This window comes from Monodon monoceros, unplaced genomic scaffold (genome assembly GCF_005190385.1).
Source record: "Monodon monoceros isolate NGI ecotype Baffin Bay Population unplaced genomic scaffold, NGI_Narwhal_1 Super_Scaffold_12, whole genome shotgun sequence".
Classification (NCBI taxonomy): domain Eukaryota; kingdom Metazoa; phylum Chordata; class Mammalia; order Artiodactyla; family Monodontidae; genus Monodon; species Monodon monoceros.
In genome coordinates, this window is record NW_021703768.1 from 66,281,224 (window position 1) to 66,293,273 (window position 12,050).

The window sequence follows — 12,050 nt, forward strand, 5'->3', positions numbered from 1 at the left end:
AGACACAAAGACCCTGAATATTCAAAGCAATCTTGAGAAAGAAACAGAGCTGGAGGAATGAGGCTCCCTAACTTCAGACTCTACTACAAAGCTAGTCAACAAAACAGTATGGTACTGGCACAAAAACAGGAATATAGATCAATGGAACAGGATAGAAAGCCCAGAGATAAACTCATGCACCTATGGTCACCTAATCTATGACAAAGGAGGCAAGAATACACAATGGAGAAAAGACAGTCTCTTCAATAAGCGGTGCTGGGAAAACTGGACAACTACATGTAAAAGAATGAAATTAGAACATTCCCTAACACCATACACAAAAATAAACTCAAAATGGATTAAAGACCTAAAGGTAAGGCCAGACACTATAAAGTCTTAGAGGAAAACATAGGCAAAACACTCTGACATAAATCACAGCAATATCTTTTTGGATCCAACTCCTAGAGTAATGCAAATAAATACAAAAATAAGCAAACGGGACCTAATTAAACTTAAAAGCTTTTGCACAGCAAAGGAAACCATAAACAAAACGAAAAGACAACCCACAGAATGGCAGAAAATATTTGCAAACCAAGTGACTGACAAGGGATTAATCTCCCAACCTGAACATCCACCAACAGAAGAATGGATAAAGAAGATGTGGTACATATATATAATGGAATATTACTCAGCCATAAAAAAGAATGAAATAATGCCATTTGCGGCAACATAGATGGGCCTAGAGATTATCATACTAAGTGAAGTAAGTCAGACAGAGAAAGAAAAATATTATAGTATCACTTATACATGGAATCTAAAAAGATGATACAAATGAACTTATTTACAAAACAGAAACAGACTCACAGACTTTGAAAACAAACTTATGGTTACTAAAGGGGAGAGGTCGGGGGGAGGGATAAATTAGGAGTTGGGGATTAATATACACACACTACTATGTATAAAATAGATAATCAAGAAAGACCTACTGTAAAGCACTAAGAACTCTACTCAATATTCTGTAATAATCTATATGGGAAAAGAATCTGAGAAGAATGGATATATGTACATGTATAACTGAATCACTTTGCTGTACACCTGAAACTAACACAACATTGTAAATCAACTGTACCCCAATATAAAATAAATATTAAATTTAAGAAAAGGACATAGCATGATTCCTTCTTTTCAGTTTATAGCTGACAACAAAAATAACTGATATTCACGGAATTCTTTTTTTTTGGTTATCCTATTTATCCTCATATTTGAGGCAGTTGTTATTAATATCCTTCTTTTATACATGGGACAACTGTAGCACACAGCAGTTATAATCGAGTTAGAATATTAAACTTTAAAAACTCAATAGCAACTCATAGCATATGTAAATGATAACTCAGCAATGCTCACAAAAAAAGAAAAAGAAAGGAAAAACGGCCATTTTCCCAAAGAAAAGTCAGGAGAATCTTCAAGGAGAAGGCAGGAACTGAGTCAAGCCTTAAAGGGCTCAATCACATGGCAAAGAATAGAGAGCAAGCTCCAGAGGAGACAAAAGCATGGAAAACGTCCCCACAGAATCAGGAATTCGCAAGTTCAGGGAATAATGAGCAGACTTATTGTTTTAAGCAAAGGATTCACTTAGTTAAGTGGTTGGAAAAGAAATTTGCAAAGTAGGTTTATCATCTTCCTAATGGAGTATCTAAATTCATGATTTTGCAACGTATACTTTTTTTTATTCCTTTAATGTCTTGTTAAAGAAACATGCTTAAATGAAATGTCTGGGATTGGTTTCTAAATAATCCAGTGTGTATGGTGGGAGGCGTGGGGCTGATGATGAAATGCTAAGTATCTGAGACTTAGTTACACTCTTCTTTCTTCCTTTGTATGTTTGAATTTTTTCAAAATAAAAGATTTTTAAGAGGCACTTAAAAACATACTATTATTAAAGAAGTGGGGTATATATATATACATCTATCTGTGTGTGAAACCGTTTACAACTGAAAACCATTTAGAAGTATGCACTATATGATACATACAACTTTGTTCCTGGGGTTTATAGACCCTTAAATTTAAACAAATAATCTTAGGTGGTACAGTCTTTTATACTCAGTCTCTGGTCAAGAGTGTTTCAAGCTCACGGACATTAGCCTACCACTGCTTAGCCTACCTAAGCATTCCTCTTAATGCTTAGCATCTGTTGCCGACTGATAAAATTTTAGTCTCAGAGTTAAAGGAAACAGATGTTACTGTTCTTTAGAAAAATAATTGAGATTTTCAATATGAAAATGTTATTAAAGGGAAGGGAGGAAGCTAAGAAGCAAGCAAACATATTCGATCACAATATAGAGGGGAAGATGATTAAAAAAAGGTGATAAGGGAAGTAAAATTCATTTACTATGTTTTTTTCTCAGATCCTTCAAATCATGCAACCTTTTTCAAGGTACTCTGTGTTTTTGTACATGCTATCTATTTTTTTCAACCTTCTGGTCTCAACTCAAGAGTCATCTCTTCTGAAAAGTGTTCCTTGTCCCTACTCTCCACACCAAGCGGAGTCTGGATCTTTGTACACCTATGTGTTACACACATACCTGCCACCCACCAAATTGTAGTGTAATTGTCTCCTCTATTTTACTGAGGTTCTTATCAGTCCCCTGTGCCTATTAAACAAAATAGTGCACAGTAGTCACTGAAAAATGCTGAAATAACAGGAACTTGACAACAATTGCAAATAATGAACATTTTAACAAATACAAGAGAACATTTTAACAAATTCAAAAGCACACTTAGATTACAAATTAACAATGCATGCTATGTTTTCTTTATTTAAGAGAAACCTCCACACATTGCTCTGCATTTATATTTATTTGTCAATGATATTTTGGAAAATTCAGAATGAAGAAGCAAATATATTTATGTTTATGGTAAAGGACCGGGCTGTAGGGTAAAATAAAGGTCTGAGAGAATTTCTCCTCAGCATCCAAATCTTTTATCACTAACTGGAATTCGGAGAAAGTTCAATTGAGCAGCCAGCCTCGAGGTGCCTGCATATGGGACAGTGTATGTTTTTCTGAGTCCACTTAATTTGTAAGAGAGACATCCTCAAGAGTTCTGGATGCCTGAGTAGGCAAGCTGGCTGGCAGAAAATTCTTGGACCTCAAATAGTTCTCAAACCTAAGGTTTACCTAATTTTCATCGAGTACACCCTGTGACAATGCCAGGGAGTATACAATGGCACGCTATTCAGTTTAATAAATTTAGCTAACTATTAAACATTAAATAACACACATTGGAACTAAGGAGTTATAAAACACAAGACAACTTGTTTCTTCTGGAGGCTGTAGGGAAGAATCTCTTTTCTTGCCTTTTCCAGCTTCTAAAGGCTGCCTGATTCCTTAGCTTTGTGACTTCCTGATCACTCTGACCTTGACAACTTTTGTTATGACTGTCCCGCCTCCCTCTTACAAGGATCCTTGTGAATAAACTGCCCTGTCTCCCCATAATTCAAGATAATCTTCCCATTCCAAAATTCTTAACTTAATCACACATGCAAAGTCCCTTGTGTCAAGTAAGATAACATATTCACAGTGTTTTTTTTTTTGTTTTTTTTTTTTAAACGGGGTTGGGGAGAGGGGCATTGTCTACCACACCTACATTTCCTTTTTATAAAGAGGTATCCAATAACATTCCCTAGATTCAGGGCTGCCTGTAGCAACATCTGGAGCACATCCTCAAATACAATCAGAATGGTAACCTTTGGGGTCCTGGAATACAGGAGCCCTGCCCTGACCCTAACTGGCAATGAAAATCCCAAACTTTTTTTCTCCAAAGGCCCCTTTTACTATCCCTCCATATTCCAGACCGATCATACTACTCCTAGCTGATGAGAGCTTCTGATATGCTTCAAATCATTGTACTAAACTAACTTATCCAAACCAGAGGAAATACACTTAATGACTTAGTCATTTTGTATAATCAATCTGAAGTAAATCACAAATTGTTAGGCCACTGAAATAAAAATAATTCAGACTTTCAGTTGGTCACCACTAGATCAAACTGTTCATCAATGAAAGATAGAGATTGGTCAATGCAAAGCTTAGTTTCCAAACATGAAATAACCTCTAGTGTTGACACATCTCTTTAAAATTCTCTATTCTCAAGTCAATTTGAAAAGTTAGGAATGTTTATTTCAGATTCAATTTCTATCATTTTACCTATAAAGATATAATTTCTTATTTTCAGAGTCATTCCTGAACGTTAAAACTATATTAAGTATGGATATAAGGGCAAGAATTCAATACAGAGTTTTGTTTTTAGTTGTATAAATAAAAATGCGTCTAAGTAAAAGAATACCCAAAACATTAGGAATAGAGGAAAAGACAGGGAAAAGATCCAAGCAACAGAACATAACAAAGAAGGAAACATTGAGAAAAGCAGAAGAAATACACATATTGATATGCTAAACAGTGCTCTGCCCAAGATGCTAAATTACTGGTTGCTAACTGTACTTAATCTGCAGAAAAGACTTCGACTAAGCCTCCAGTATATTCATTAGTCCTGGATCACTTGAGCTTCACGGAGCTTATTTACTTATTTTTAGGATTAGCAACACAAATTATTTAACTAATGTATTGATTAAGGCCCGTTTTTATGCATAACACTGTCTGGGAGCTTCAAATGTTGACTATGTGGGAAATACATTTTTACTGACATATTAACTAATTCTTCCAGTTTAACTGAATACCAAAATTTTTTAAAACTCCAAACACTAACAATTTTACTTTTTAAAAAACCTACAGTTTTTACACAAAACTAAAGTCATTGATCCCTTTCTGGAGGTGGAAGGAAACCCAGAAATGACATTCCTGACCTAATTGTGATAGAAATTATACAGCACTGGAAAAATGGGTCAGCATTTTATCATTTACAAATCTAGGTCAGGTCAGCATTTCCCAACTAGTTTCTACTTGTAAATTCATATGCACCACTATTATCTCTTAAAATGGAGAACGTGGAAACACAGGGACAAATGTAAGGTAATATGTGAATGTGCAAAGACACCCAACACCCCGTGTGCCCAAGATAAGTGACCACAGGTGATTGAAAAGATTTCTAATAACACACAGAAATATTAACATTTTCTTTTGCACCTCAACTCTGTTCTCCACTGGCAACATTGGTGGTCATTTGTGCCTATTTTCATCTCATTGTCATGGTACCTAGAGTGCATTTGCTATATTTGTGCTGCTTAATTTGAGCTATTTTATGGACACCTCACATCTAAATATGAAGCAACAAGAGTGTCACAGGTATTAACAAGAGAAAGCATACATATAACTATGATTAATAGACTTAAGAAAATGAAGATGTAAATGCTTCACATGTCCTTGATAAATTATTGATAAGAGAAACTATTCTGAAGGAAAAGTGCAAATTCTGCTATGAAAAAAGTACTCTGATCATGCAGTCAGATAAGAAAGAATGACAAAATGGAAAAACCTGCAAAAATATCGAGTCAGGGTAGGAAACCTGGCTACTCATTAGAATCACCTAGAGCTTTTAAAAACAATCAATGCCCAGAAATTTGGACTGAATTGGGTGGGCATATAGCTTCTCAAAGTTCCCTGGGAGTTTTTACTTGCAGTCAAGGTTACAAGTCACTATGCTACAGAAGACCAGAATCTACTTCAGATACCTACCTAATTAGCCTGAGGTAGTAGTTTTCAAAGTGTAGTTTATGGAATCTTTTCATGGGTTTATGCAGTCAAAACTACTTTTATAATGCTAAGAAAATACCTGCCTTTCTACTGTGATGCCATTTGTATTGATGGTGCAAAAGCAATAGTAGCTACAGAATTATCATCTTAACAAACTCCCTCCACCCTCAACCACTGAGGCATACAAACGCTGCTTTTCCTCTTGAATTTCCTGTGGAATTATCAGCATTGTTGTATAATAAAAAGGGCTCAAGATTTGGTGACAAACAGAGCTGTTAAGTTTAAATTTGAGCTTCACTATTTATCAGCAGTATGGTCTTGGGCAAGACACTTAAATCATTCCGCGCCTTTTTCTTCATATGTACACTGTGGCCAATAATGCAAGTTTTCAATAAAGCTCTGTATGTAAAACACATGGCAGAGTAGGTGCTTAATCAATATTTCCTTGCAATCCAAACAATTATCTAAACTGGAGTTGTGCTTCACCACTCCTTACTAAGCACCATCAAAATGATTTTATTTATCTTTATCTTTCAAACCTAACTACTATTGTCAAGAGTTAAGGCATTCAATCATCTACTATCACTGTATTTGTTTCTAAACTAGTCTTCCAGATTTTAATCTTCTATGTACATTGTTACCAGTTGGTTTTCCAAAATGCACACCATTCTTTTCCCTGCTCAAAGTCTTTATCAGGTACACAAACATCATCAAAATACAAAGGCCTTGAAATGACTTCAAGATCTGGCCCCAATCTTTCTTGTCTCATCTCTCATCATTTCACTGCTTAACTTCTATTCCTGCCAGTCCCCAAGCAACTATTCAACGTCATGCACTTTGTGTCCATAACTACCATTTCCTTTATCTGTCTGAAGGATAGAAAATGCTTTCCCAGCTCTAGCTAATGATTCCTTCCCTAATCCCTACTCACTCCTTAATATACAGGTCAGAGTGTTACCTCTTTGGGGATGTCTCCCCGGCAGTTCTGAGCCACAATTACTCTTTCCTCTGTTTCTAACATATTTCCTATGTATCTCAGCTACAAGATGAGGGAAACTATCTCACACCCTTTCTCTGATACTTGATTTAACTATAAAATGGGGGCAATAGGTCCTACTTTGCAGGGTTTATGAGCATTAAATGAATATATCTGTAAGTCACATAACACATCAACAGAGGAAGAAATGAAGACAAACTTCCTCAGGTTGATCAAGCAAAGCCTGGGCACTGGGAATGATTCTAACCCTGTTTGGCTCAGTCTAAAGCCCATGTTCTTTCCACCACACATGTAGTCTCTCTATGTCCTAGCAGCTAACACATAAAATTTATTTATTTAATACTCTCCCCCACTGTACTGTAAAATCCTTGAAGACAATGAGCACATTTTACATGACTTTGTATCCCCAGACTCTCATTCATTTGAGTACCAACTCTGACACTGTGATGTAGAGATTAAAAGACGTAGTTTCTACTTTAAGAGCTCTGCCTAGAGAAGGGAAGAATATAGGCAACACCTTACTGCTGTTTTCTATGCAGGAGAAACACTGGGGGTATATACGTGGAGTACAGATGTCCAAATAGATACCTAAAAGGAGTAGAAGTAAACAGAAGGTACAGGGAAGGCCTCTTGGGAAGAGACGAAATTAAAAGTATTAATTCATAAATGATATAATTATCAGACTGTTTATGCTTTGATAGTTGTAAATTATTATTGCTGATAAACATTTTATGGTCTTCAAATGCATTTTAAAAAATGGATTCATTAAAATGCAGTAATTCAGATTTAAGTCATTATCACTGGGCTACCTCACAAATATACCAAGTGTAGGTACAAACTCAAAAAGAAACCTCACTGTGTAGCTCTTCCAACTACAATGTACATTTTCTGAAATGTGGACAACTTAAGCTCACAGTAACAGGGCAGGAATGAAAAATTAACCACCGGGCAGTTGTTTCTATTTTCCCCCATGTCTGATTGACATGTTATATTTGAGAGCAACAAATCATTACGACATATTTTATCCTCAGTTATGTTGTTTTTATTAACAACAGCATGAGGACTTCTGGCATCTGGACATTAAAATAAACTTGAGTTCTGGCTTCACTACCTCCTAGGTGTATAACCCCAAGCACGTCAGTCTTCTTGTGCCTGACTTCCATTGCCTGCAAACATATATTCAGTTTCGAGCCTGAAATAAGACAATGCTTATAAACTGATTTTTCAAATGCAGCCTGGCACATAGCAAGTGCTAATAAACGAGAGCTATTATAGTTACTTTGAAAAAACAAGTATGGCCAGATGATTCAAATACTAACAATCTTAAACACAGTATGTCTTGCTTCTAGATAGTACATAAGACAGTAAGGTGATGAAAAGAATAATCTATCTCTGACTGTACTATGAGCAAAATAACCCAACTTCAGCCTCGAAGAGCATATACAAGCATATACTGTTACTGTTAAGAGTAACAGTCTCTCTACTCTTTTTGAATTGAAAAAGGAACCATATCTTCTAAGTTAAATAACCGCTCACTCATGACACAAGTGTATCCGTCCTATCATGTGGTAGGTGGAGAAAGAAGCTGGCCAAGGAAGGAATAACCCGCTAATAAACTGCCATCTCCTCTATAAATGGTAAACTTCTCCAGGGAAGACACTGTGACTTATGCCCCAGCTATAACCAAAGTAGCTGGCATAAAGCAAACAACAATTAATGAGTTTTCGATTAAATGTCTAAGGGTTTTGTGCTGTATGGGATTCTGCAGGAACTTCTGGGAACACAAGCTCAGCAACTTTTCACTGCAGAAGAGCTTTTTTGTCATGGTTGCTTTTGATACCATAATAAAAGGCATGCATCTTTTCCCCATAAATATGCTCATAAACGCCAAACCGCGAGGCCTGGTGTAGAGGCTGTTGGCATTTACCGTAACAAAGGTGAAATGCCTGCAGACATAGCTTGGGAGCTTTTTGCTATTACTACTGATTATTATATCTGTCCTCTGCCTATGCTGGCTTTATTTTTCTCAACCTGGAGACGTAAGCATTTTGCGAACTTCTGTGACTTATTTCAAGCTTTTCTAAAAGACCCAAACTATTAAAGGAATCTGCAATAAGACAAAGTAACACATAAAACCCTCTTAATGTGTGGAAGGGGAGGAAGGCCCGAGGCCAGACACACTCCAAGCACATTAAGCTCCTAGAAGAGAAGCCACCTCCACAGACAACTCCAATCATTAAAATATAGCTCATAAAGTAGCATCTCTAAAGTTGAGAGAATGGAGTTGGAGGAACCTAAAAGGCTACTAATTCAACATGTGAAAATTAAGGTGTAGCACTTGGGGTTTATTTGACAGCAGGGAAATAAAAACCTGGATCAGGCCCGCAGAGAGATAAGGCGCCGCAACATAACAAGCGCAAACCTGGGCAGTCCTAATGCCTCAAAATGACCACAAAGAGTCTAAATAACTGATGGGTTAAACCAGACCAGCGCACTTCTTCGAAACAAGTCAGGAAAGTGGCCTCGGCTTGTGAGGAGGGGTTCCGCGGCCCCGGGGTCTTTCTTGGGCTGCCGGTTCTCCCTGGTTGGACGTGGAGGAGCCACATGGCTCCCGGGCCTGTGCATCCTCCGAGGCCCGGGAAAATCAAGTTAGTGACAGGGTTCCCTAGCCGGGGACCCGGGATCGCCGCCCAACCCTCCAGCCCTTGTGCGGGCCCGCAGCCCCTTCACAAAGCTCAGCCGCGACCCCGAAACCCCGGTTCTTACCATAGTGAGGCCGGCGAAACCCCAGCCACATCACCCTTCCGGGCCCTGGGCGGAAGAGGCGTGCAGGCCCGACTTGCCTTTCTCGCTCCTTCCGCGGTCTGGTTGGGCCTGTCAGGGTACCTCCTCCGGAGCCGCACGTCTCAAACTCTACGATAGGCTCCTCTCTACCGGAAAGGGCGGGGTGTAAATGACGTCATTCAGCCCCGCGGAAGTAAATGACACTCTCATTGGCTGCTGGATGTCTGCCTGTGGAGCGGGCCTTTTGGAGGAGACCGGAAGTGGAGTTACTGACAAGTAGGGTCCGGAAGTGGCGACTGCCTCGGTAGTCTAGTTCTTTTCTTTTTTAGCTTTGTAGAGCTCCGCAGCGCGCAAATTTATTCCTGCTTGGATTCCCCCCCTACGATGTGTAAGCTTTTGGCCCTTCTGTTTATGGGCTCTTCGGGAACACCTGGGTCCCCTGGGCTTACACGCAGGGCGTTCATCTCCTGGGCTCCCTTTTCAGTTTCTCCCTTTGCACCTGAGAGATTCTTTGTAATGTAAAGCGCCTTTGAAATGCCCTGTAAAGTTGTGGGATTAGGAGGACACTTGAATTCGGTGGGTTGTGTTGAGAAGGTGTTGGATCATTTCTCTAACATTGGCGTTTTGTAAATGGGTTCCATCTGGGGCTGAAACGTACTAGGCCCGTTGGGGTCAGGAAAGAACTTTCTGTGGTAACAAATGGAAAGGAACTGCGTTTCCTGAGTTCAGTAGTTGATTAGGTACTCCAGAGAAGGAGTCCAGCTGCAAGATCAATAACATGCCAACTTTTTCTTTTAATCAGTAGTATTATTCTTTAGCTTTCTCTAATTTTAATAATCCCATTAGATAAGGCTTTATTCCCCCCCACCCCGAGATTCTTTTTAAAATGTTATCAGTTTTTTTAATGCTTTGACTTAAAGTGGGATAGAGAAAAAGAGGAAAGGAAACTCACATGAGGTGTTGATTTATGTGCTGTTCTTGGCCAAACTATGAGACTCTTCTATATTCAGGGCAACACAGTGATTAGAACATTTGGGTTTCTCCTGTGATTACATCGTTGGCCACAGCCCAACACGTTTTCTTTTTTTTTTTTTTTTTTAACCATAACTAACTTTACTTTTGAATCTATTGAATTGTGAAGAGTTGGTCCAATACACAAATTTAGCAAATATTTGACTAAGCTTTATTCATGGGATCATGAGAGTGCAGCAGAGGGATAAAGATGGCCTGTTCCTTCCAGAAATTTAATGGGCATGGGGAAGAGGGGAATAAGAAATGTATAAAAACGTACCGTACCCTCCTCCTATCAAAAAACAAGCCATAATGCTCTGGCTTGTGATTGCTTTAGAGTATATCTTGCAAGTCTTGCCATTCAAATTAAATAGCCTTGGCTTAGTTATGGAAATTATGTTGTGCAATTCCTCAAGCTTGGCTTCTAAAGTAGTAACTGTGTCTGCAGACATTTTGCTTTCATGTGAAGATTGTCTTCATCTTTAGGAACGCTTAGGGTAATGTGTAATACCTGAAGTGCACCAGGAAACTGAAGTTGTTAGAGATCACAATTGATGTACTATATTTATGGATTTGAATTAATTTTAGGCCATGGGCTCTTATGTACTTCAGCTGCAAAATAGGAAAGAACAATGTCAGTTATTTTAAAGTTACCCATAGAGGAGCCCAAATAGCAATAGATAAGGTTGAACATACATAAATGTGTAGTTTGTTTTTCATGTATCACAGCAAACAAAGTTAATCTGATGTGTAGCAAGATCTCTAGGGAGGTGGTAATTGAGCTATATGGTCGTTAAGCACATAAACTCCCTGCTCTTGGTTTTCACTGCCAGTGAACTAATGTAAGTACTATCTTACATTGCTGTTTCAAAAGTCTACTTTCCATAGCTCTGCTGTGGATTCTCATTTCAAACTATCTTGGATCATTTTCTTACTTACTAAAAATGAAATCTGACTATCATTTCCTTCTTCAAAAATTATTGTCTCTCCTGCATCCAGAAGAGTATTTTTAACTTTGGTTTCATAGGTTCAGTAGGATTGTATGCAAAAATAGTATGTATTTATGTTTTTTTGTGGAGAGAATGCATAGGCTTCCCCAGTATTGTAAGGATTAAATGAGTTATTACAAGTAAGTCATCTAGCCAGGTATTGGACATACACTAAGCACTCAGTAAGGGTTGCCTGTTGTGTGCCTGGCTTTCTTCACTAAATTAAAAACTCTTTGAAGGGAGGGATAATGGTGGAGGGCTGATTGACTTGCATGTTAGGCACTCAATAAAAGGTTTTTTAAATTAATGGTTTTTAAAATTAAATTGGTATCACTTTTATACCACCAGACCACTTTCTTCCCTCTTCTCTTTTTACTTTGTGTCTAGTATTGATAGCGTTATTTCCTTTTATCTTACTTCCTTTTTTTCCCTCATTCAATGATATTCACATATATTAAAAGACAGTGGTTTTACTTAACTCGTTTTCTTTGATCCTCAACTAGTCTCCATAGACTGAGGTTGAAGTTCTTTGTTACCTAGTGTTCGTCTTTGTCCTTTTTTTCCTCCCTCTTTTTTTTTTTT

The 12,050-nt window shown here is 38.0% G+C and overlaps 2 protein-coding genes across 6 annotated transcripts in view; one reads left to right on the forward strand and one right to left on the reverse strand.

Annotated features, from left to right (window-relative positions):
- The window catches only part of TMEM167A (transmembrane protein 167A), a 32,941-nt gene extending 23,449 nt beyond the window's left edge, over positions 1-9,492 (reverse strand). Inside the window, exons 1-2 of one of the 2 annotated variants that reach the window (XM_029218399.1) lie at positions 9,451-9,491; positions 2,562-2,630 (exon numbers count right to left, since the gene is read on the reverse strand). In XM_029218399.1, the coding sequence (XP_029074232.1) occupies positions 2,562-2,630; positions 9,451-9,453 (72 nt within the window). In that variant the 5' untranslated portion in view covers positions 9,454-9,491. Of the gene's footprint in view, positions 1-2,561; positions 2,631-9,450 lie in introns of both variants that reach the window. The other variant, XM_029218400.1, reaches the window with a different exon arrangement.
- Positions 9,493-9,675: 183 nt separating this feature from the next.
- The window catches only part of XRCC4 (X-ray repair cross complementing 4), a 268,609-nt gene continuing 266,234 nt past the window's right edge, over positions 9,676-12,050 (forward strand). For 3 of the 4 annotated variants that reach the window (XM_029217656.1, XM_029217658.1, XM_029217659.1), the window contains exon 1: positions 9,758-9,856. The gene's annotated coding sequence lies outside the window, so the exon portion shown is untranslated. Of the gene's footprint in view, positions 9,857-12,050 lie in introns of all 4 variants that reach the window. The other variant, XM_029217657.1, reaches the window with a different exon arrangement.